The following is a 22,393-nucleotide window of genomic DNA, read 5'->3' as shown; positions in this document are numbered from 1 at the left end:
CAGTGGAATTTATCCCGGCAGCTCCAGCGGACACAGGGTTGGGGCCACTGTCCCTGGCGGACTCTGCGCATGGCGTGCAATGGAAGGCAGGCGTGAATGAACTGCTGGCCAGGGCGAGAGGTTCTGGGCTCCGCCTGGAGAGGCTGCCCTCACCCACCGGCGCCCGGTCCTGTCGGAACTGGCCATCAAGGGCCTGAACTCTCCACTGCAAAGTGTCGCGAGTTCCTGGGGGCAGCTGGGCCCGTCCCAGGGGAACACAGGCGGGGGAAGAGGAGAGTCGGCATGGTAGGGGCGGGCCCCAGGGCGCGCTTGCCTGAGGTGGTGTCCACAGCCCAAGCAGAACCCATCCGAATCCTCTGCGGAGTGGCATGCCGGCGTGGGGAGGGGGGGAGGAGCTCCCCGCGGCCACGCAGCGGGGCCTGCGAACCCGCGCAGTTGCACCGTCTTGTGAATTTCCTCTCCCGATGACCTTCCTGGCGCTTCCTCCCTGGCAAAGCCTGCACCCCACGCCGGAGCCTAGGAACGCCAGGTGCTCACTGTCCCAGAGTGCTTTGCAGCCCTGGCTCACCAAAGACTGGCAAGAGGAAAAAAAAAAAAAAAAAAAGGAGCACAGAAGGGGAGGGGCCTGTCCACACTGCCACAGTGCGAGAACACAAAGGTGGGTGCCACCAGACGCGCTGTGCCCAGAACCAGAAGGGTGGAATCAACTCCAGGCTGGCTGTGTGCAAAAGACCTGTTACGTCAGCACAGGACATGGCTGCTCCTTTGAGCTCCTTCTGTTGGGCGTTCTGCCTTCGGTGGCCGTCTCATGCACCCTGCTGAGGCCCGAGAATGACCGCTGTCCAGCAGAAAGCCCGAGGGAACGTCACTGAGCACCTGGATACAGCCCTGCCTGCAGTCCCTCTGGGCGCCCCTCTCCCTGTGCGGAGGTCTCCCGGTTCCGTCTGCGGCCTTGGGTTTGCTGTGTCCTCCGATTAGGATGGCCCTGACCCGTAACAATTCCCAGAAGCCGGCGGTCAGATCAAGGACGGTGCGGGCATTGGTCGGAACGCAGAGCAAACGCGCTGCGATCCGGCCGCCCCGGCCCAGGGAGGACAGGGGCCCCGGCACACGGAGACCCATGAGTGTGTTTATTCTGGTGTTGAGAGCCGCAGGGGGGACTGGCCGGACACGAAGGTGGCCCACAGAAGGGGTGAGTGGACACGGGTGTGTGTGTGCGTGTGTCTGGGGGGGACCCTGGAGTTGTTCGTTGACACTCATGGGGAGAATGAAGGCCGGGACACCCAGTCTTCAACAGACAGCAGACAGACACAGGGAGAGCTTTGGGGGCAGGGGTCCCCCAGACATGCAGGCCCCCCTTGCCTCGAGGGGAGCCCCAGGGAAGAGAAGACAGACACAGTGGAGGCCGAATGTCCCCCACCCAGAAACAGGGGGCTGGGCCAGCCGGCCTCCCACCCTTGGCCTCCAGGGCCAGGAAGGGCAGGCCCAGGGCTGCCCCGCACCAGCAGCTCGGAAGTTATGGCTTCGAGGAGATGAATTCATGGTCCGGGCAGGAGTGGATGGGGTCCTGGTCCGATCCCGGGCCAAGGCCAGACCTGCAGGACAGGGCAAGGGATGAGGGGTTGTCGATGGCAAATAATATGCTATGACCCCACTGGGCCGCTCCTTCCTCAGCCAGGGGTCCAGCCCCAGCCTCCTCCCTCAGACACAGGGGTCCAGCCCCAGCCCTCTGCCCTCAGACCCAGGGGTCCAGCCCCAGCCCTCCTCCCTCAGACCCAGGGGTCCAGCTCAGCCCTCCTCCCTCAGACCCAGGGGTCCAGCCCCAGCCCTCCTCCCTCAGACCAGGGGGTCCAGCCCAGCCCTCCTCCCTCAGACCCAGGGGTCCAGCCCAGCCCTCCTCCCTCAGACCCAGGGGTCCAGCCCAGCCCTCCTCCCTCAGACCCAGGGGTCCAGCCCCAGCCCTCTGCCCTCAGACCCGGGAGTCCAGCCCAGCCCTCCACCCTTAGCCCTCAGCCCCAGGCCCCCCCAGCCCCTCCCCCTCAGCCCCAGGGCCCCCCCCAGCTCCTACCCCAGCCCCAGCCCCCAGCCCCCAGCCCCTCCCTCAGCCCCAGCCCCCCAGCCCCAGCCCCCACCCCTCCCTCAGCCCCAGCCCCCAGCTCCTACCCCTCAGCCTCAGCCCCCCAGCCCCTCCCCCAGCCCCTCCCCCAGCTCCTACCCCAGCCCCAGGCCCCCAGCCCCTCCCCCAGACCCAGCCCCCCAGCCCCTCCCCCAGCCCCAGCCCCCACCCCTCCCTCAGCCCCAGCCCCCAGCCCCTCCCCCAGCCCCTCCCCCAGCTCCTACCCCTCACTCTGAGTTCTCCTTCTCTGACAGTCCTTTGCTGCCCTTCGTGAAGCTGCTCAAAGTCTTCTCCTGAAAGAAGAGACCCAGGGTCAGGAAGATGGGGGGGGCAGGGGGCAGGGCCAGGACCCTGAGCACTGGGAGCGGGGGAGGGGACAGGGCCAGGACCCTAAGCACTGGGGGGAGGGGGACAGGGCCAGGACCCTGAGCACTGGGGGGAGGGGGACAGGGCCAGGACCCTGAGCACTGGGGTGGGGGACAGGGCCAGGACCCTGAGCACTGGGGGGGGGGGGACAGGGCCAGGACCCTGAGCACTGGGGGGGGGGGGACAGGGCCAGGACCCTGAGCACTGGGGGGGGGGGACAGGGCCAGGACCCTGAGCACTGGGGGGGGGGACAGGGCCAGGACCCTGAGCACTGGGGGGAGGGGGACAGGGCCAGGACCCTGAGCACTGGGGGGGGACAGGGCCAGGACCCTGAGCACTGGGGTGGGGGACAGGGCCAGGACCCTGAGCACTGGGGGGGGGGGACAGGGCCAGGACCCTGAGCACTGAGGGGGTGGGGGGACAGGGCCAGGACCCTGAGCACTGGGGGGGGGGGGACAGGGCCAGGACCCTGAGCACTGAGGGGGTGGGGGGACAGGGCCAGGACCCTGAGCACTGGAGGAGGGGGACAGGGCCAGGACCCTGAGCACTGGGGGGGGGGACAGGGCCAGGACCCTGAGCACTGGAGGAGGGGGACAGGGCCAGGACCCTGAGCACTGGGGGGGGGGGACAGGGCCAGGACCCTGAGCACTTGGGGGGGGGACAGGGCCAGGACCCTGAGCACTGGGAGGGGCGGGACGGGGCCAGGACCCTGAGCACTGAGGGGGTGGGGGGACAGGGCCAGGACCCTGAGCACTGGGAGGGCGGGACAGGGACAGGACCCTGAGCACTGGGGGGGGGGGACAGGGCCAGGACCCTGAGCACTGGGAGTGGGGGAGGGGACAGGGCCAGGACCCTGAGCACTGGGGGGGGGGGGAACAGGGGCCAGGACCCTGAGCACTGGGGGGAGGGGACAGGGACAGGACCCTGAGCACTGGGGGGGGGGACAGGGCCAGGACCCTGAGCACTGGAGGGGGGGGGGAACAGGGCCAGGACCCTGAGCACTGGGAGCGGGGGAGGGGACAGGGCCAGGACCCTGAGCACTGGGGGGGGGGGGGAACAGGGGCCAGGACCCTGAACACTGGGAGGGGGGGACAGGGACAGGACCCTGAGCACTGGGGGGGAGGGGACAGGGACAGGACCCTGAGCACTGGGGGGGGGGGGAACAGGGACAGGACCCTGAGCACTGGGAGCGGGGGAGGGGACAGGGCCAGGACCCTGAGCACTGGGGGGGGGGGAACAGGGGCCAGGACCCTGAACACTGGGAGGGGGGGACAGGGCCAGGACCCTGAGCACTGGGGGGGAGGGGACAGGGCCAGGACCCTGAGCACTGGGGGAGGGGGACAGGGGCCAGGACCCGAGCACTGGGTGGGGGGAACAGGGCCAGGACCCTGAGCACTGGGGGAGGACAGGGGCCAGGACCCTGAGCACTGGGGGGGGGCAGGGGCCAGGACCCTGAGCACTGGGGGGGGGGGCAGGGGCCAGGACCCTGAGCCCCGGGGTGGGGGGACAGGGCCAGGACCCGAGCAGCCTCTGTCTGCACCATCCTCTACTGCGCTCGTCTCCAGCTCTGGGCTGAGGGGCAGTGGGGTTACGACCCCATTCCACAGATGGGGAAACTGAGGCACAGAAGGCAAAGTCCCTGCACATGTGAGGGGTGAGGGGCGGACCCTGTGGGGCCCCAGAGGCGCCATGGCTTTGTCCCGGGGCACTGGGCAGCCATGGGCGGGAGAGGTGGGGTGACCCTCGGGGCCCCCTGCAGCCTGCCTGGCACTGGGCCACGGCTCCCTGGCTTTGGATGGGCCAGCTTCGGCCATTGCGGCCATCTGGGGAGTGAACCAGCAGATGGAAGACCTCTCTCTCTCTAACTTTGCCTTTCAAATCAATCAATCGATCGATCGATCACTGCCCAAACAATCCATGATGCACACAATGTCCACTTTCACAGCCTGGCCGCGGACAGCCGCGAGGCCTGGGGGCCCACCAAGCCGTCACTCGGAATTCGGCTGCTTTCCGGCTTCTTGGTCTTACTGGGAGCGACCCCATCAATCACGCCTCCGCGGCCGACCCCTGTGCCTTCCTTGCCGTCCACAGAGAGGCGCGCGTGACCAGGCTGAGATCTTACAGATTTTAAGTTGTATTCGTTTGAAGGCGATCAGACGCCCGAGACCCCGGTCTGGTCTTTGTGCACTCCCGGGGCGTGGACCCCGGCCCCGGCGCCACGCACCTCCACCAGCTGGTGCCAGTGCTCCACGGGCTTGCGCGGGTTGGCCAGCATCTCGGCCCAGTGCTCGCGGCCGTGCGGGTCGGCGGCGTCGGGGCCCACGCGGCACACACCGATCACCTCGTTGTGCCCGATGCTGGCGGGGGGGGGGCGGGGGGGACAAGGGAATGAGGGGCGGGCCCAGCCAGCGGCCCCGCCCCGTGGGCCCTGTGCGCCCGTCCCCGCCCACCGCCGGCCCCGCCCCGTCCCCGTTGGCATTGAGTGCCCCAGCCCCCCCAACCCCCCACACCATGTGCCCTGTGTGCCCCGACCAGCAGCCGGCCTCGTCCTGTGGACCCTGTGGGCCACTGTCCACCGCCAGCCCTGCCCCGTCCCCGTGGGCACGGAGTGCCCCGGCCCCCGCCCCGCTGCCCGCCCTGGCCCGGCCCTACCCAGCCTCCAGTCCCGCCCCGGCCCCGCCCAGCTGCCGGCCCCGCCCCTGGGCCCTGTGCGCCCCACCCCATGTGCCTTGACTACTCCGGCCCCGCCCCCCACCGGCCCCGCCCCGGCCCCGCCCCGCCTCCAGCCCCGCCCCGGCCCCGCCCAGTCACCGGCCTCGCCCACCTGGCGGCCCCGCCCTGGCCCCATGGGCACTGAGTGCCCTGGCCCTGCCCCGCCCCGGCCCCGCCCAGCCTCCAGCCCCGCCCCGGCCCCGCCCAGTCACCGGCCTCGCCCACCTGGCGGCCCCGCCCCTGGGCCCTGTGCGCCCCACCCCATGTGCCCTGACTACCCCGGCCCCACCCACCCGGCCCCGCCCCGCCCTGGCCCCGCCCTGGCCCCGCCCTCACCAGTCGTAGTCCACCACGGCGATGCTGAGCCCCACGCTCTCCACGCTCTCGGGCGCCACGTCGAACACCAGCGCCTCGTTGTACGTGGGGTTCAGCGTGTTCTTCTTGATGGAGGTTTTCCGCTTCTTCAGACGCCGCCCCTCGCTGATCAGAGAGGCCTTCACATAGGGGTCTGGGGGCCGAACGGAGAGGCCTCAACAGCGACTCCCCCTCCGCCGCGGGGCAGCAGGCCGCCCGGGCCCCGCCCCATCCCCACCTCGTGGGGGCCCCACCTGAGAAGCCGGTGAGGTCCATCGCTTTGAGGTTAGAGGCTTTGATGATGGTCACGGTGAGGCGCCCGGCCGTGGGGAGGTAGCAGAGCGAGAAGTTGAGCTCCCCGAGATCCGCCTTTTCCTGCAGCCGGGGAAGGGGTCAGCGCCGCCTGCCTCAGTCTCCCCAGCCGGCTCTCCCCACTCTGTCCACTGAACAGCCTGACTCCGCGCCAGCCTGCTGATTCCCGCCGCAGCTGCCCGGCCGTCAAAGCCCATTTGTTCTACAGAGTGCATGGGAAGAGGCACCGGCCAGAGGTGGGGGGAGGGCCGGTGAGAAACAGCAGGCGGAGGCCCAAGGATGGATGCCTAGAGCCACAGCGAGTTCCAGAGAGAAGATGACAGAGCCCCAGAGAGGGGACAGACACCTAGAGAGGGGGGGACAGAGCCCCAGAGAGAGAGGACAGAGACCTAGAGAGAGGGGGACACAGGCCCAGAGAGGGGACAGAGCACCAGAGAGAGGGGACAGAGACCCAGAGAGGGGGGACAGACACCCAGAGCGAGAGGGGACAGAGACCCAGAGAGAGGGGGGACAGAGACCCAGAGAGAGGGGGGGACACAGGCCCAGAGAGGGGACAGAGCCCCAGAGAGAGGGGACAGAGACCCAGAGAGAGGGGGACACAGGCCCAGAGAGGGGACAGAGACCTAGAGAGGGGGGACAGACACCCAGAGCGAGAGGGGACAGAGACCTAGAGAGAGAGAGGGACAGAGACCCAGAGAGAGGGGGACAGAGGCCCAGAGAGGGGACAGAGACCCAGAGAGGGGGGACAGACACCCAGAGCGAGAGGGGACAGAGACCCAGAGAGAGGGGGGACAGACACCCAGAGCGAGAGGGGACAGAGACCCAGAGAGAGAGGACAGAGACCTAGAGAGGGGGGACAGACACCCAGAGCGAGAGGGGACAGAGACCTAGAGAGAGAGGGGGACAGACACCCAGAGCGAAAGGGGACAGAGACCTAGAGAGAGAGAGGGACAGAGACCCAGAGAGAGGGGGACAGAGGCCCAGAGAGGGGACAGAGACCCAGAGAGGGGGGACAGACACCCAGAGCGAGAGGGGACAGAGACCCAGAGAGAGGGGGCAGAGACCCAGAGAGAGAGGACAGAGACCCAGAGAGAGAGGGGGACAGAGACCCAGAGAGGGGACAGAGACCTAGAGAGAGAGAGGGACACAGGCCCAGAGAGGGGACAGAGACCTAGAGAGGGGGGACAGACACCCAGAGCGAGAGGGGACAGAGACCTAGAGAGAGAGGGGACAGAGACCCAGAGAGAGGGGGACAGACACCCAGAGCGAGAGGGGACAGAGACCTAGAGAGAGAGAGGACAGAGACCCAGAGAGAGGGGGACAGAGGCCCAGAGAGGGGACAGAGCCCCAGAGAGAGGGGGACACAGGCCCAGAGAGGGGGGACAGAGCCCCAGAGAGAGAGGGGACAGAGCCCCAGAGAGGGGACAGAGCCCCAGAGAGGGGGGACACAGGCCCAGAGAGGGGGGACAGAGCCCCAGAGAGAGAGGGGACAGAGCCCCAGAGAGGGGACAGAGCCCCAGAGAGGGGGGGACACAGGCCCAGAGAGGGGGGACAGAGCCCCAGAGAGGGGGGACAGAGCCCCAGAGAGAGAGAGGACAGAGACCCAGAGAGGGGGGGACACAGGCCCAGAGAGGGGACAGAGCACCAGAGAGGGGGGGACAGACACCCAGAGAGAGAGAGGACAGAGACCCAGAGAGAGAGGACAGAGACCCAGAGAGAGAGGGGACAGAGACCCAGAGAGAGGGGACAGAGATCCAGAGAGAGAGGGGGACAGAGACCCAGAGAGAGGACAGAGACCCAGAGAGAGAGGGGACAGAGACCTAGAGAGAGAGAGGACAGAGACCCAGAGAGAGAGGGGACAGAGACCCAGAGAGGGGACAGAGCCCCAGAGAGAGGGGACAGAGACCCAGAGAGAGGGGACAGAGCCCCAGAGAGGGGGGACAGAGACCCAGAGAGAGAGGACAGAGACCCAGAGAGAGGGGGACAGACACCCAGAGCGAGAGGACAGAGACCCAGAGAGAGAGAGGACAGAGACCCAGAGAGAGGGGGACACAGGCCCAGAGAGGGGGGACAGAGACCTAGAGAGAGAGAGGACAGAGACCCAGAGAGGGGACAGAGACCCAGAGAGGGGGGACAGAGACCCAGAGAGAGAGGACAGAGACCCACAGAGAGAGGGGGACAGAGACCCAGAGAGAGAGAGGACAGAGACCTAGAGAGAGAGAGGACAGAGACCCAGAGAGAGAGGGGACAGAGACCCAGAGAGGGGACAGAGCCCCAGAGAGAGGGGACAGAGCCCCAGAGAGGGGGGACAGAGACCCAGAGAGAGAGGACAGAGACCCAGAGAGAGAGGACAGAGACCCAGAGCGAGAGGACAGAGACCCAGAGAGAGAGAGGACAGAGACCCAGAGAGAGGGGGACACAGGCCCAGAGAGGGGGGACACAGGCCCAGAGAGGGGGGACAGAGACCCAGAGAGAGGGGACAGAGACCCAGAGAGAGAGGGGACAGAGACCCAGAGAGGGGACAGAGCCCCAGAGAGAGGGGACAGAGCCCCAGAGAGGGGGGACAGAGACCCAGAGAGAGAGGACAGAGACCCAGAGAGAGGGGGACAGACACCCAGAGCGAGAGGACAGAGACCCAGAGAGAGAGAGGACAGAGACCCAGAGAGAGGGGGACAGACACCCAGAGCGAGAGGGGACAGAGACCTAGAGAGAGAGAGGACAGAGACCCAGAGAGAGGGGGACACAGGCCCAGAAAGGGGACAGAGACCCAGAGAGGGGACAGAGACCCAGAGAGGGGGGACAGAGACCCAGAGAGAGAGGACAGAGACCCACAGAGAGAGGGGGACAGAGACCCAGAGAGAGAGGACAGAGACCCAGAGAGGGGACAGACACCCAGAGCGAGAGGGGACAGAGACCCAGAGAGAGGGGGCAGAGACCCAGAGAGAGAGGACAGAGACCCAGAGGGGACAGAGACCCAGAGAGAGGGGGACACAGGCCCAGAGAGGGGACAGAGACCCAGAGAGGGGGGACAGAGACCCAGAGCGAGAGGGGACAGAGACCTAGAGAGAGAGAGGGACAGAGACCCAGAGAGAGAGGACAGAGACCCAGAGAGAGAAGACAGAGACCCAGAGAGAGGGGGACAGAGACCCAGAGAGAGGGGGACAGAGACCCAGAGATAGAGGACAGAGACCCAGAGAGAGAGGGGACAGAGACCCAGAGAGAGGGGGACAGAGACCCAGAGAGAGGGACAGAGACCCAGAGAGAGAGGGGACAGAGACCCAGAGAGAGGACAGAGACCCAGAGAGAGGGGGCAGAGACCCAGAGAGAGAGGACAGAGACCCAGAGAGAGAGAGGACAGAGACCCAGAGAGAGGGGGGACAGAGACCCAGAGAGAGAGGACAGAGACCCAGAGAGAGAGGACAGAGACTCAGGATCAGAGACCCAGAGAGAGGGGAGACCAAGTCCTGGGGGGTCAGAGAATAGAGCACTGGGGACAGAGCCAGGGGGCAGCAGCAGAGCGAGTGGGCAGGCAGACCTAGAGGGAAGTGCAGCTTGAGACTCACTGCCCCCTGGCCCTGTACGAGAGAGAGAGAGAGAGAGAGAGAGAGAGACAGAGAGACAGAGAGAGAGACAGAGAGAGACAGAGGAGAGCCGCGCAGGGCTCCGGGAAGCGTAGGCCCTGCAAGGCGCGAGGTTGGCGCGTGCGGGAGCTGAGGGGCGGGAGGGCAGGTGCCCTCAGATGTCAGCACGTGCAGACCCGGGAGACCTGGCCCGGGCGGCCCCCACCTCACAGCCAGCCAGGCTTGGTGCGATGCATCTGAAAGAACAGCATGGGTGGGGCCGAGAAGCAGGGAGTGCGGGGGGGGGGGGCGCAGGGCCACTGACCGAGCCGCCCTCCACGATGTCCCTCCAGAGCGGGCGGTCGGGGGGCTGCTCGGCCAGCTCCAGGAGGTTGTCCAGCACCACCTGCCCGATGAGGTCGTGCCGCGAGAAGCGGTCAAAGTCGTAGACGCTGAAGTGCAGTTTGCGCTGGGCCAGCTCCGCCAGGGGCACCGAGAATTGAAACGTCTCGTTGAAGACGGGGTTCAGGGTCTTCCTGTGCACCTGGCGGGGCGGGAGAGAGCGAGAGACAAACACCATGTCCCAGCCCTCCTCCCTCAGACCCAGGGGTCCAGCCCAGCCCTCCTCCCTCAGACCCAGGGGTCCAGTACAGCCCTCTTCCCTCAGACCCAGGGGTCCAGCCCCAGCCCCTCCTCCCTCATACCCGGGGGTCCAGCCCCAGCCCCTCCTCCCTCAGACCCAGGAGTCCAGCCCCAGCCCTCCTCCCTCAGACCCAGGGGTCCAGTACAGCCCTCTTCCCTCAGACCCAGGGGTCCAGCCCCAGGCCCTCCTCCCTCATACCCGGGGGTCCAGCCCCAGCCCCTCCTCCCTCAGACCCAGGAGTCCAGCCCCAGCCCTCCTCCCTCTGATGCAGGGGTCCAGCCCAGCCCTCCTCCCTCAGACCCTGGGGTCCAGCCCAGCCCTCCTCCCTCAGACCCGGGGGGTCAGCCCAGCCCTCCTCCCTCAGACCCGGGGGTCAGCCCACCGCCCGGACCTTGGTCTGGAACTTCTTCTTGCGGTCAGGCAGCAGGTAGATCTTGACATAGGGGTCGGAGAAGCCATTGGAGTCCTTGGCGGGGAGGTCCAGGGCCTGCAGGATCCGCACCACCAGCTGGTCGGAGCCGTAGAGGTACCGCAGGGCGAAGCTGATGCGGCCGCAGGGCGCCCCCGCGTCCCCGGTGCCCCCGGCGCCCCGCCGGCCCCCGGGGCCAGTCCCCTGGTACAGCTCCGGCTTGATCTGCCCGATGAGCTTGGCTTTTTCCTCGCCGCCCGGCAGGGGCAAGGGGAGGGCAGGCGGCCGCTCCTCACTGCTGGGGTCCGCCTGGGTGGTGAGAGTCTGCTGGGTGAGGGGCCGGGGCAGAGCTGGGTACCTTGGGGAGACCAGGGCGGGGTGAGTGGCTCCATGGGCGCCCAAAGCCCCGCCTCTCCCTCCTACCCCCCCAGATCCCTCCCTCGGCTCAGGGCTGACCCTGAACGAGCCCCCTGCGCCCTCTCCCTCTCGGCCTCCCCACCCCCACCTCCACACTGGCCCCAGCCCCTGTACGCCCTTCCAGGAGCGTCCTCCGCCCTCAGTCTGTGCACCCAGAGTAAGTGCGCCAGGGCCCCCGCGGCCAGGCCCCTGGGAGCTCCCTTCCGCCTCCACCCTCTCTCCTGCCCCCGCCACTGCCCCAGACCCAGCTGCGGCCTTGCCCCCTCCTGCCTGGGCACCTGTCCCTCCCCCCAGTCCACTCGTGGCCACTTCCGCACCCAGCACTGGCCCTGTCTCTCCTCCGCCCCAGCCCGTCAGCCGCGTGTCCGGGAGCTGGGGTCCGTCCCACGCCTCTGCACGGCGCGTCCCCAGCACCTGGAAGGCCAGCTCACCCCCTCGCCTCTCCGCCGGCTCTCAGTGAGGCACCTCCCCCTCCAGGAAGCCCCCCCGGCCTCCTCCACCCCCAGCCTCCTGAGCTGTTTGACTGCCTGGCTGCACCGAGGCCGCCGACCTTGGCCATGAGAGTAGGCCTGAGCGGGGGGCTTCAGATAGTTCATGGAAAATGCATATTATTAAAAAAAAAAAAAAAACAACTAGGCATGGATTTCGGACTGTTTTGCACCAAAATAAACTTATTTTTAAATTCTGCGTTTCCACGAACTTTTCGAAGCCCCGCGTGGGAGGAGCTCAATAAACAAGAGCCAATCAAGGGACGAGGAAGAAACGAACTCCAGGCCCCACCGGGGTCCTGGCCTCCCTTGGGTCCGCTCCCCACTCCGTCCACTTTCCTGCCCCCAGCCTCCTCTTCCGTCCAGACTCGGGCCCTCAGCCCCTCCTCCCGGCCCCGTCACCCCGAGACCCACAGGCACGTATCTCAGCCCCGCCCCCCACCAGAGGAGCCACAGATGGGAAACAGACAGAGAGGAGAACCAGAGGCCCACAGTGGACCCCAGCCCAGGAGCCCCGCTCACCTGGTGGCGGGTGCCAGGCTTGTGACCTGCTGATGCGACTGGGCACTGGGCAGGCCCCCGCCGCTGGGGGGCAGCAGGAGCGGCCCGGAGCCTGCCCCGCCCTCGGAGGGCAGCTCGGGGGACGTCTGGCTTGGTTTGACCCCAGCGGCCACCACGGCTGCGGCCGCCTCTGGGTATGAGTCCATGTCCAGGTAGGGGGGCTCCGGGGGCTCCGAGCCCCCTCGGCCGCCTGGCTCCAGCAGCTCGGCAAAGGGCGGGTGGTGGGCGGTGTGGGCGTGGTGGTGCGGGCCACCCAGCAGAGGGTGGCCACCCAGGCCGGCCCCCAGGTGGTGCCCGCCGCCCCCCACCAGGCCCGCCAGCCCCACCCCGGGGCCTAGGTCTTTGCGCAGGGGGCCGCCGCCCACTGCTGAGCCGCCCTTGTCCCGCCAGGGCACCCAGCACAGCTTCCAGGACACAAAGAGGGAGACGCCCAGGAGCACGATGCCACAGAAGGTCACGATGACAGACAGCAGGCTCACGGAGATGTCTGCAGGGAAGACAGGGCCGTCGGAGGGCGCCTCCCCCGGGCGCTGTCCCCCGAGCGCCAGCCCCGCGCCAAGCCCGCATCCCTTCAGCGCCACGACCCCCTGGGGCGGGGGTTCCCCCGGGGCCGCGCCGCACACCGGGCACCTCCGGCCGAGGGGGTCGTAGGAGTTTCCACGGATAGGAAATGACAGATCCGGGACTGGAGTGCGCCGTCTGTCTCCAGCTGTCATTCTGCCCGTCGCTAGCCCACAGGGACTCTAAGAGGACCAGCAGGGCCTCTCCCCCACAGAGTGCTCCCAGATACACAGCACCCTTAGGCAGTTGCTGGGTGGCCCTGGGAACACATCCTGACCCCCCCGCCCCGAGCCGTACGCTCCCCGTTTGCCAAGTAGGAAAAACCAGCCCTGCCCCTTACGGCGGTTGGAGGGGATGCAGGAGGCCAGCGGCACGTGGGACAGGACGGCAGGCATCAGCTGGGGGACGGGGGTGGCTCAGCATCCCACGTCTCAGAGCCCGACAGCACCTCGAGAGGCTGGCGACGTGACCAACCCGCTTTTCCACGAAAGGAGACCAAGGTCGACAGGCACAAAACCGCCTGCCCCAAGTCACACAGAGGCTGCTGTGGCCCTCGCATCGCAACACCGCCCAGTGGACGGTGGCGCAGACGAGCCTTCTTGGACAGTAACACGTCCTAACGCAGCCGGCCCCTCTGAGTGCCCAGGACGCGTTAACTCGGTACCAGGAGTGGGCTTTTCCAAGTGACCGTCACGGGAATCTTTGTTTTGCAGACGGGGACAGTCCCTTCTCTCTCTAGACAGTGGGTTCGGGCAGAGAAGCAGGTAGTCCCGGACAGCTGAGTTCCAGGGACATGCAGTGGGAAGGGCACAGCCTTCGGGTCTTGTGCTGCCCGGAGAAGCCACAGCAGAGCGTGGCCCTAATCCCCACTTATCCCATTTCACAGATGACAAAACCAAGGCCCTGCCAGGGAGCAGGTGACCCTGCAGGACAGGCAGTGGGTGCTGGCGGACGTGTCTTGCGCCTCCTACCTCCCTGACCCACGGAGCTCCTGCCCCAGTGGCCCAGGCCTGCCGAGGGATCTGGAGGCCAGCGGAGGCCGTGAGCAGCCTCCGGAACGTGGGAAGCATTGGAGAGGGGTGGCGTGGGAGAATAGTTAGACGGACGCCCTCCTCCGCTCCGGCCCGAGCCAGACCCTGTCCGAGTCCAAGCGTGGAGCCTTGTAGGCCTCAGAAGTTTCCCTTTGCCACGTGTGCAAACCACGGAGCTGCCTGGGCTCGGGGGGGTGGGGGTGGGGTGTTGTGCCGCCGTGCGGGCACGTTCACTTTGCTCCCGATCAGCCCCCAGGAGGAAGCCGCTAACCCCTTGGGAACAGGGTCTAGGGTGACCTGGGGCCTCCGCCGTGCTGGACAGCCACGCAGACACTGTGCTTTGTGTGGGGGCCCCGGGGGCTGGCGACACAGGTCGGCCACGTCTCTGCTGGGCCCCCAGTAACAACCCTGGGTGCCGAGGCTCGGCTGGGCGCCCCTGGTCGGTAGCATCGTCACAGCTGGGAGGACTGGGGATGCTCTCGCCTGGTCCTGACTCTGCCTCTGGTTGGCTGCGACCTGTGTCCTTGCACGGTGATACACCCTAGCCACGACGACAGTGGTTTGCCCGAGCTCTGTGTCTTTCTAGAGTCATGGAACGTGAGGCTGGGCTCGGCGACCGCCCGTCTGCAGCTCCGGGGGAGACTTAACCAGGGTTGGCACAGGTGCTCGGGAAGTCAGCTGCCACTGTGTGTCTGTGTTTGAGCCTCATGTCTACCCTGCCAGACAGGCACTTTCTTTCTTTTTTAAAGATGTATTTATTTATTTGAAAGGCAGAGAGACAGAGAGGGAGAAAGAAAGAGAGAGAGAGAGAGAGACAGAGAGAGAGAGAGAGAGAGGTCTTCCTTCTGCTGGTTCACTCCCCAGATGGCCACACTGGCCAGACCGAAGCAGGGAGCTGCTTCTCGGGGTCTCCCATGTGGGTTCCGGGGCCCGGGAACCCAGGCCACCCTCTGCTCCTTCCCCAGGCACCTCTGCAGGGAGCTGGGTCGGAAGCGGAGCGGCCGGGACTGGAACAGGAGCTCATGTGGCAGGCCGGTGTCGCGGTCGGCGGCTTTGACTATGCCGCAGCCCGGGAAGACAGGCACGTTCATCACCCCCCATTTGCCAGATGAAGGAACAGAGGTACGGAGGAGTCTTGTATCCAGAGTCACCCAATTTGGGATTGGCACTGTGGTGTAGCCGGTAAAACCACTGCCTGTGACGGCAGCATCCCATACGGGCACTGGTTCGAGTCCTGGCTGCTCCACTTCTGATCCAGCTCCCTGCTATGACCTGGGAAAGCACTGGAGGATGACCCAGGTGCTTGGGCCCCTGCACCCATGCGGGAGACCCAGATGAGGCTCTTGGCTCCTCCTGGCTTCAGCCTGGCTCAGCCCTGGCCATCTGGGGAGTGAACCAGCAGATGGAAGACCTCTCTCTCTCTCTCTCTCTCTCTCTCTCTCTGTAGCTCTGACTTTCAAATAAACAAATACATCTTAAAAGCCATCCAGTTAGAAAGTGGGGGTTGGGGGGCTTCAACCCCAACCATTCAGACAATCTGACTCAACAGCCTAAGCTTTGACCACGACGCGAGATGCACACAGATATCTAGAGGGGTGTTGGTGGCATTGTGGGGAGGCCCATAGTGGAAAAAAAAAAACACTCAAAAGGTCAGGGGTCAAGGGGACCACACAGCTGCTTCTCCCGAAATCAGAGGTTTCACGGAGGGTGAGGCAGGCTGGGTGGAGGTGAGACTCTAAGAGGGACTGGCCACTCTGAATCTCCACAAAATCACGGCCGTTGTAGGGGCAGGGGGGGGGGGTAGCCGAGACAGCCGGGGAGGGGGACTGACCTGCATCCGGGCCCCGGGGGTAGCCTCGGATCCGTAGTTCCTCGAACTCCTGGCACCTGTCGTTGGTGTCAGCGTCTCGGACCCGGGCGCAGAGGTCCGAGACCAGGATGAGCGCCCGGCGGCACAGGTCGTCCTCGTAGTCTCCGGACATGGCGGCCCTCTGTCCTGAGCGTGGGAGGGCCAGGACAAGGGCACGGCGGGGAATGGGGCGGGGCAGAGGGGTGGGCAGGCGTGCGGAGATGAGGTGGGCAGAGAGTGGAGGAGGACGGGCCACAGGGACGGAAATCCGAGGCAGAAGGCAAGGGGCCAGGTGTCAGAGGGGGAGGGGGACGGGGAAAAGGCAGTTAGGAGCAGAGAGCCCCCAAGAGGGGCATTTGAGGTGGGCAGGCGAGGGTCAGGAGCAGGGCTTGGATGGGTGCGAGTGGACACGGAGATGGAGGAAGGGCAAGCAGGACAAGCAGACAAGGGTACAAAGGTCAGGGCTGTGCAGACGAAGGGGCAGAACTTAGGGAGAGACAGACAAGGCGACAGCTGTCCATCGCCCATTCGCTCATTCAGTCACTCTACAAACGTTCACCCAGCGCCAGCTCCGTGCCAGGCACTGGTGCACATCCACACCACCACCCAGGACACGCTTGGGCTGCGAGAACCCCTCTCCCAACAGACAGCTGGGCCCCCTGCCACACCACAGAGGAGCCGGGAGAGGGGGCTGTGGGCAGTGGGGCCGGGGCAGGGAACGGCACCTCGGGCAGCAGGGCTTAGGGTTGGAGAAGTGAGAGGGAGGCCAGGTCGGGGTAGACGGGGAGAGAACCAGGACACAGGGGCGCTCGCGGGAGGGGAGACCCGGACCAGGCAGCTGTGTGTCCTGGGAGCTGGACGGGAGTCGGGGGCGGATGTGGGGACCAGAGTGAAGGAGACATAAACAGGGCACGCCGGAGCCCAGGAGGGAGGCAGAGACGAGCAGGGGGTGAGTCGAGGACTGTGGCTTGGGGTGGACAGCAGCAAGGAAGTGCCCGTGAGCAGCTGGTGGGGGACAGGACGGACAGAGGGGCGGTGGCAGGGGCCAGCAGGGTGTGGGCCGCAGCGGCCGAGCAGGTGCAGAAATGGACAGACAGCACGGGTGGCTGGGGTCCACGGACGGGGCAGCTGGGCTGTCCAGGAGGGAAGGTTGGACAGGGGCGTCAATGAGAGGGGGCCGGGAGAGAGAGGGGGACGTGGGGAGAGGGGAATTCGTGACACACGGCTTGGGGCTGGCATCCGGGCTGGGCTGGTGGGGGAGACCGGGTGCAGACAGATCAGGGCTCGGAGATGGACAGGTGTCGTGGTGGTGCTGCAGGCCGGGGCGGAGACGGGCATGCTCCGACTCACCTGCGCTTATCGCTGCCGGGTCCTGGGAGGCAGCCGAGGCGGCGGCTGGCGGCAGCCCATCGGGCTTGCAGGGCGGCAAGGGGCTGCAGACCCGTCCCCACGCGCCGGGTGCCGGCGACAGGGGATGTCTGATCCGAGGGCCGACGTCGGGAGAAAAGCTCAGCTCAAGCCTCACATCTTGCCCTACGCTGCCAGCTGCCCGACCCGGGGCGACCCCCGGGGGGTCCGGCCGCCCCCTCCCGCCTCCGGCCCCCCAGCTCCCGTTACGGCTTAGGGACTACAATTCCCTGCAGGCTTTGCGCGCTCACTGCTACTACGGCTCATAGGCCCGGCTCCGCCGGGGCTGCTGGGAGTTGAAGTCTTTAATGCCTCTCCGGGCTGCAGCGAGGATGCCTTTTTTTTTTTTTTTTTAAGTGTGTGTGGGGGGGTTAAGATGCCGGGGTCCCAAGACGCTGCAGGGGAGGGGAACGGTGTCCAGGACCTCGGAAGGGCGCAGTTCGGAGTCCTTAGGGGCCATGGGTTGGATAAACGTGCCCCACGCCCTAGGGACGGGTGGGCGAGGGGCGGGGTGCGCCCAGGTGTCTCGGGACCCCCCCACCTTCCAGGGCCACGTGCCCCTCCCCCGAGAGCGCCGCAGCGCTCGCACTGCCGGGCCCGAGAGCCGCGCTCCTCTGCCGCGGTCCCCGCGCCCGCGCTCCGGGGCCGCCCCCCGGGGTCGGGCTGGGGCGGGGGCTGTGGCAGGGGGAGGGGAGGAGCGGACTCACCCGGAGCCGCCGCCGCCGCCGCCGCCGCCGCCGCCGCCGCCGCCGCCGCAGCCCCGCGCGCCCGCCGCGGTGCCGCCCGGCTCCTCCCCCGCCCCTGTCGCAGGTCCAGGGCTCCGCCCCCTGCGCCCCTCCCCCCTCCGCCCAGGGAGGGCGGGACGGAGGCTTCCCTGGACCGGGCGGGAGCCGGACACCTGGGGTCGTGACCTCCTGTCCCCCTCCTTCTTTCCCTCCAGGATCTAGAGGGCCTGGCTCTCCTCCGCCCTCTTATCCCAGGTGGGGCGGGGACCCCGGGTGGGGCAGGGACCCCAGCTGCCCCCCAACCTGAGCCGCTCTGAGGGCTGGAGTGGCAGGTAGCAGGACTTGGGCTGACCCCCGCCCCTACCACCCTTGCTCGGGACCCCAGCTTCCGCGTCAGCAAAGATACAGGCAATGAACCTGCTTCCTACGGGATGAAAAACCAGCCCGATATACAGCACTGGCACCAAGTAGGTGCCCTGGAGAGCAGCAAGTGGCGATCCTGGTGTATTAATAGCACTTAGCGGTGAGCGCCCTGCTGGCGCTCTGTGTTTCCTCATTCAGGCTTCAGGCTGGCTCCGGGTCGCATGCAGTTCCGTTATCCCGATTTCCCGGAGGAGAGCGTCCACGCTCCCTCGAGTGAGGTCCAGCTCCGCGCAGCCGCAGCCGCAGACCACAGAGGTGGCTCGGGGCCCCCCAGTCTCCCCCAGCACTGCTCCCCAATCAGCAACACCCAGATCGATACCGTCTCTAAGCTAAAAATTACTTCTGCAAATGTAAATTCTTTAAATATTTATTTATTTGAAAGGCAAGGCAGAGTTACAGAGAGAGAGAGAGAGAGAGAAAGAGAGAGAGAGAGCACGCTTCCATTCACTGGCTCACTCCCCAAATGGTCCCAACAGCCGGGGCTGGGTCAGACGGAAACCAGGAGCCAGGAGCCTCCTCCCAGTCTCCCCCGTGGGTGCAGGGACCCAAGCACGTGGGCCATCTTCTGCTGCCTTCCCAGGTGCATTAGCAGAGAGCTGGATGGGAAGCGGAGCCAGCAGGACTTGAACCGGCGCCCATATGGGATGTCAGTGTCACTGGCAATGGCCCAACCTGCTTCGCCACGACGCTGGCCCCCACACGCCTTGAAGCCCTCCCACTGCTGCCACGCTCATGTTTCGCAGGCATCCTCACACCCCACAGCCCCCAGAAATGCCTCCCGGTGGGACTGGGGGGCTCCCAGCTTTCTCTAGGAGGACCCACAGACGGTGCGGGCGCTCACAGCCAGAGTCGCGCCCGGCCAGGGCCTGCCCAAGTGAGACACGCAGGGTGACCCGTGCTCAGAGATGGGGACACACCGGCTTCGCAGGCCGCTGACCACTTCCGCTTCCGCAGAGACGCTGGGAGTCTGAGAGGCGGCGCGCAGTCTGGGGTGGCGGTGCGCAGGGCACCAGGGTTCAGATCTCATTTTGCCCTCCGCATGAGCGGCTTGGCTTCAGCCTCAGCTTCCTCCCCTGCACATGAGGTCATTTTGAAAATCAGGTTCTAGCCCACTTTTGAGAATTCAATAAAATTCATAGGCGGTGCTTATGGGAAAAAAATGGTTGGTGTTGTCCCAGCTGGTAATTACATGCGTTTGCTCATTTCATTTTTTTAAAAAAAGATTTATTTATTTATTTATCTGAGCAGCAGAATTACAGAGAGGCAGAGGCAGAGAGAGAGAGAGAGAGAGAGAGAGAGAGGTCTTCCATCCACTGGTTCACTCCTCAGATGGCCGCAATGGCCGGAGCTGGGCTGATCCAAAGCCAGGAGCCAGGAGCTTCTTCAGGTCTCCCATGTGAGTGTGGGGCTCAAGGACCTGGGCCATCTTCTACTGCTTTCCCAGGCCACTGCAGAGAGCTGGATCAGAAGTGGAGCAGCCGGGACTTGAACCAGTGCCCATATAAGATGCTGGTATTGCAGGCGGTGGCTTTACCCGCTACCCCGCAGTGCCGTGTCACCACATTGGAGACCCAGAGAGAGGACGTGCCTTGCCCAAGGGCACACAGCTAGGCAGGGTCAGAGCTGTGACGGCAGGTGGCCTGGGTCTGCATCTGGAGCCCCCACGTTTAGCCACTGTGTTGCTTGCGTCTGGGAGGTTGGAGCCATGTGCTGTGCTCGCCGCTGGGAGTGCGAAGGGCACTGGGCGGGGAGCAGGGGACGGGTCCTCCCGTTCCTTTGGTGACCACTTCCGGAGCACCTACTGCGCACTGGGCACTTTTCTAGGCACCCAGGATTCAACTGGGAACAAGAGTCAAACATCCCAGCTTCAGGAGACTGCACGGTCTAGCCTAGGAGACCGGGGGGGGGGGGGGAGGCTCCTCCCACTGGTGCCCTGGAGGAGAGCCCAAAGCCCAGGCTCAGGAGGATGAGTGGGCAGGAGCCAGGTGATCATGGGCGGGGGAGGGGCGCGCTCCTGCAGAAGGAGCGGCCTGAGGACTGCAGGTCCCCGCCGCCTGCCACAATGCCTGGCACATGACAGGTACTCAATAAATGATGGGTGGATGGGTTGATAGAAGGATGCATGATGGGGGGCCGGCGCTGGGGCGTAGTGGGTAAAGCCGCTGCCTGCAGTACCAGCATCCCATATAGGCACCAGTTTGAGTCCTGGCTGCTCCACTTCTGATCCAGCTCTCTGCTATGGCCTGGGAAAGCAGTGGAAGATGGCCCAGGTCCTTGGACCCTGCACCCAAGTGGTAGACCCAGAAGAAGCTCCTGGCTCCTGGCTTTGGATTGGCCCAGCTCTGGCTGTTGTGGCCAACTGGGAAGTGAACCAGCAGATGGAAGACCTCTCTCTCTCTGCCTCTCCTGCTCTCTGTGTGTAACTCTGGCTTTCAAATAATAATAAATAAATATTTTAAAAATGCATTACAAAAGGCTGGCGCTGTGGCTCAGTAGGCTAATCCTCCGCCTTGCGGCGCCGGCACACAGGGTTCTAGTCCCGGTCGGGGCGCCGGATTCTGTTCCGGTTGCCCCTCTTCCAGGCCAGCTCTCTGCTGTGGCCAGGAGTGCAGTGGAGGATGGCCCAAGTGCTTGGGCCTTGCACCCCATGGGAGACCAGGAGAAGCACCTGGCTCCTGCCTTCGGATCAGCGTGGTGCGCCGGCCGCAGCCGCGGCAGCCATTGGAGGGTGAACCAACGGCAAAGGAAGACCTTTCTCTCTGTCTCTCTCTCTCTCACTGTCCACTCTGCCTGTCAAAAAAAATGCATTACAAAAAAAGAATGTATGATGGATGGATGGACAGATGAATGGATTGGTGAGTGGATGGATGGATGATGGATGTGTTGATGGGTGTGCTGATGAAAGGATGGATGTAGATGGCCGAGTGGGTGGATGGGTGGACAGATGAATGGATGGCTGAGTGGATGGATGGACAGATGGATGGGTGGGTGGATGGATGGACAGACGGATGGATGGGTGGGTGGATGGACGTGTTGATGGGTGAGTGGATCGGTAGACAGACGGATGGAAGGGTGGACAGATGGATGATGGATGTGTTGATGGGTAGACAGACGGATGGAAGGGTGGACAGATGGATGATGGATGTGTTGATGGGTAGACAGACGGATGGAAGGGTGGACAGATGGATGATGGATGTGTTGATGGGTAGACAGACGGATGGAAGGGTGAGTGGCTGGATGGACGGTGGGTGTGGGAGAGCAGAGGAAAGAATGGATGGATGAGTGTGCACAAACACTGGTGGCTGCACACATGGCTGCTCCTGGAAGTAGAGGCAGGCACGCGCCCAGAGACAGGCACGCACACACAGAAACACTCTCCCTTCTCCCGGTGCTCGCCCTGGAAGAGAGCTGGGCCAGGCTTGCAGGGGCTGCGTGCACAGGGGGTGGGAAGGCAGAGCCTGCAGGCAGGGCAGTGAGCAGCCCCCCCCTCTCTGCGGTGCTGACATCATTTCTGGATTGGGGGAAAATGCTGATGCAGGGATGTGCGTCCCAGGCCGGGCGCCAGCCGGGGGAGTGGGACTGGGAAGGCCCTGGAAGGCAGAGAGACAGGCGAGGTGAGGGAGAGCTGGATGGAGACACGGAGAGCAGAGATGGGGAGAGAGAGTGGTGGAGACAGAGGCAGAGGTGACGGGAGAGAGAGATGGAGACGCAGAGACACAAGCCATTGCACGGAGCTGCAAAGAGTAAAAGGCAGAGACACAGAGACTGACAGGGACGGGCACTTGGCCTGGGGGCTGCAGCACCGGCGTCCGACCTCAGAGTGCACTTTTGACTCCGGCTTCCTGCTCCTGCAGGCCCTGGGAAGTGGATGGAGACCCGGGTTGCGTTCCTGGCTCCTGGCTCTGGCCTGGCCCAGTTCCAACCCTGCGCACTCTGGGAGTGGGGAATGAGCTTCATCTCTGTACACCTCCGCCTCTCTGATAAATGCATAATTGAAAATAAAAATGCAGAGACTCAAGGAACAGTCACTCAAATCCAGACACGGAAGGAGCCGAGGCCGGGTTTCAGGGACTGGTGGAGAGGAAGACAAAGCGCAGAGAGCAGGGGTGCACTGAGAGAGCGAGACAGAGCGAGCATCAGGGGGAGGGAGATAGAGGGGCTCATAGTGGCAGCTGCAGAGGGCACAGGGACCGGGACCGGGGCATGGAGGCTCCCTGCCCAGCCAGCTCCGATTTGAGGGTTTGACGAACCTTGCTATTCACTCCCCAAATGGCCGCAATGACTGGGGCTGGGCCAGGCTGAGGCCAGGAGCCTGGAACTCATTGTAGGTCTCCCACATGGATGCAGGGAAGCTGCACATGGGCCAGCTTCTGCTGCTCTCCCAGGTGCATGAACAGAGAGCTGAACTGGAAGTGGAGCAGCCGGGACTTGAACCAGTGCCCATAGGGGATGCCAGTGT

At 65.3% G+C, this 22,393-nt stretch overlaps 1 protein-coding gene across 7 annotated transcripts; it reads right to left on the bottom strand.

Annotated features, from left to right (window-relative positions):
* Positions 1–1,108: 1,108 nt before the first annotated feature.
* SYT3 (synaptotagmin 3) lies at positions 1,109–17,564 on the bottom strand. 7 transcript variants are annotated; one of them, XM_070062989.1, is made up of 11 exons: positions 17,494–17,564; positions 16,730–16,857; positions 15,362–16,628; positions 11,900–12,425; positions 10,455–10,830; positions 9,746–9,964; positions 5,803–5,923; positions 5,531–5,702; positions 4,707–4,839; positions 2,341–2,409; positions 1,109–1,595 (listed from the first exon to the last, which is right to left on the bottom strand). In XM_070062989.1, the coding sequence occupies exons 3-10, from the start codon at positions 15,510–15,512 to the stop codon at positions 2,344–2,346; spliced, it is 1,764 nt and encodes a 587-aa protein (XP_069919090.1). In that variant the 5' UTR covers positions 15,513–16,628; positions 16,730–16,857; positions 17,494–17,564; the 3' UTR covers positions 1,109–1,595; positions 2,341–2,343. The 7 variants fall into 7 exon arrangements, with proteins under 7 accessions (XP_069919090.1, XP_069919092.1, XP_069919093.1 ...); XM_070062991.1 differs by having other exon boundaries at positions 15,362–16,512; XM_070062992.1 differs by having other exon boundaries at positions 15,362–15,767.
* Between the last annotated feature and the right edge of the window lie 4,829 nt (positions 17,565–22,393).

The sequence above is a fragment of the Oryctolagus cuniculus genome, chromosome 18 (assembly GCF_964237555.1).
Source record: "Oryctolagus cuniculus chromosome 18, mOryCun1.1, whole genome shotgun sequence".
Taxonomy (NCBI): domain Eukaryota; kingdom Metazoa; phylum Chordata; class Mammalia; order Lagomorpha; family Leporidae; genus Oryctolagus; species Oryctolagus cuniculus.
Note: the sequence above shows the minus strand (reverse complement) of the source record. Positions and strands in the feature narration are given on the sequence as shown.

Bases quoted from the DNA above. Each gene is read 5' to 3' on its own strand.
- SYT3 (XM_070062989.1), bottom strand. From the start codon at position 15,512: ATGTCCGGAGACTACGAGGACGACCTGTGCCGCCGGGCGCTCATCCTG. The intron at 5,703-5,802 runs GTGGGGCCCCCA...TTCGGCCCCCAG, and splicing joins GGACCTCACCGGCTTCTCAG to ACCCCTATGTGAAGGCCTCT. The intron at 4,840-5,530 runs GTGAGGGCGGGG...CCCCCCCGCCAG, and splicing joins GCCGTGGTGGACTACGACTG to CATCGGGCACAACGAGGTGA.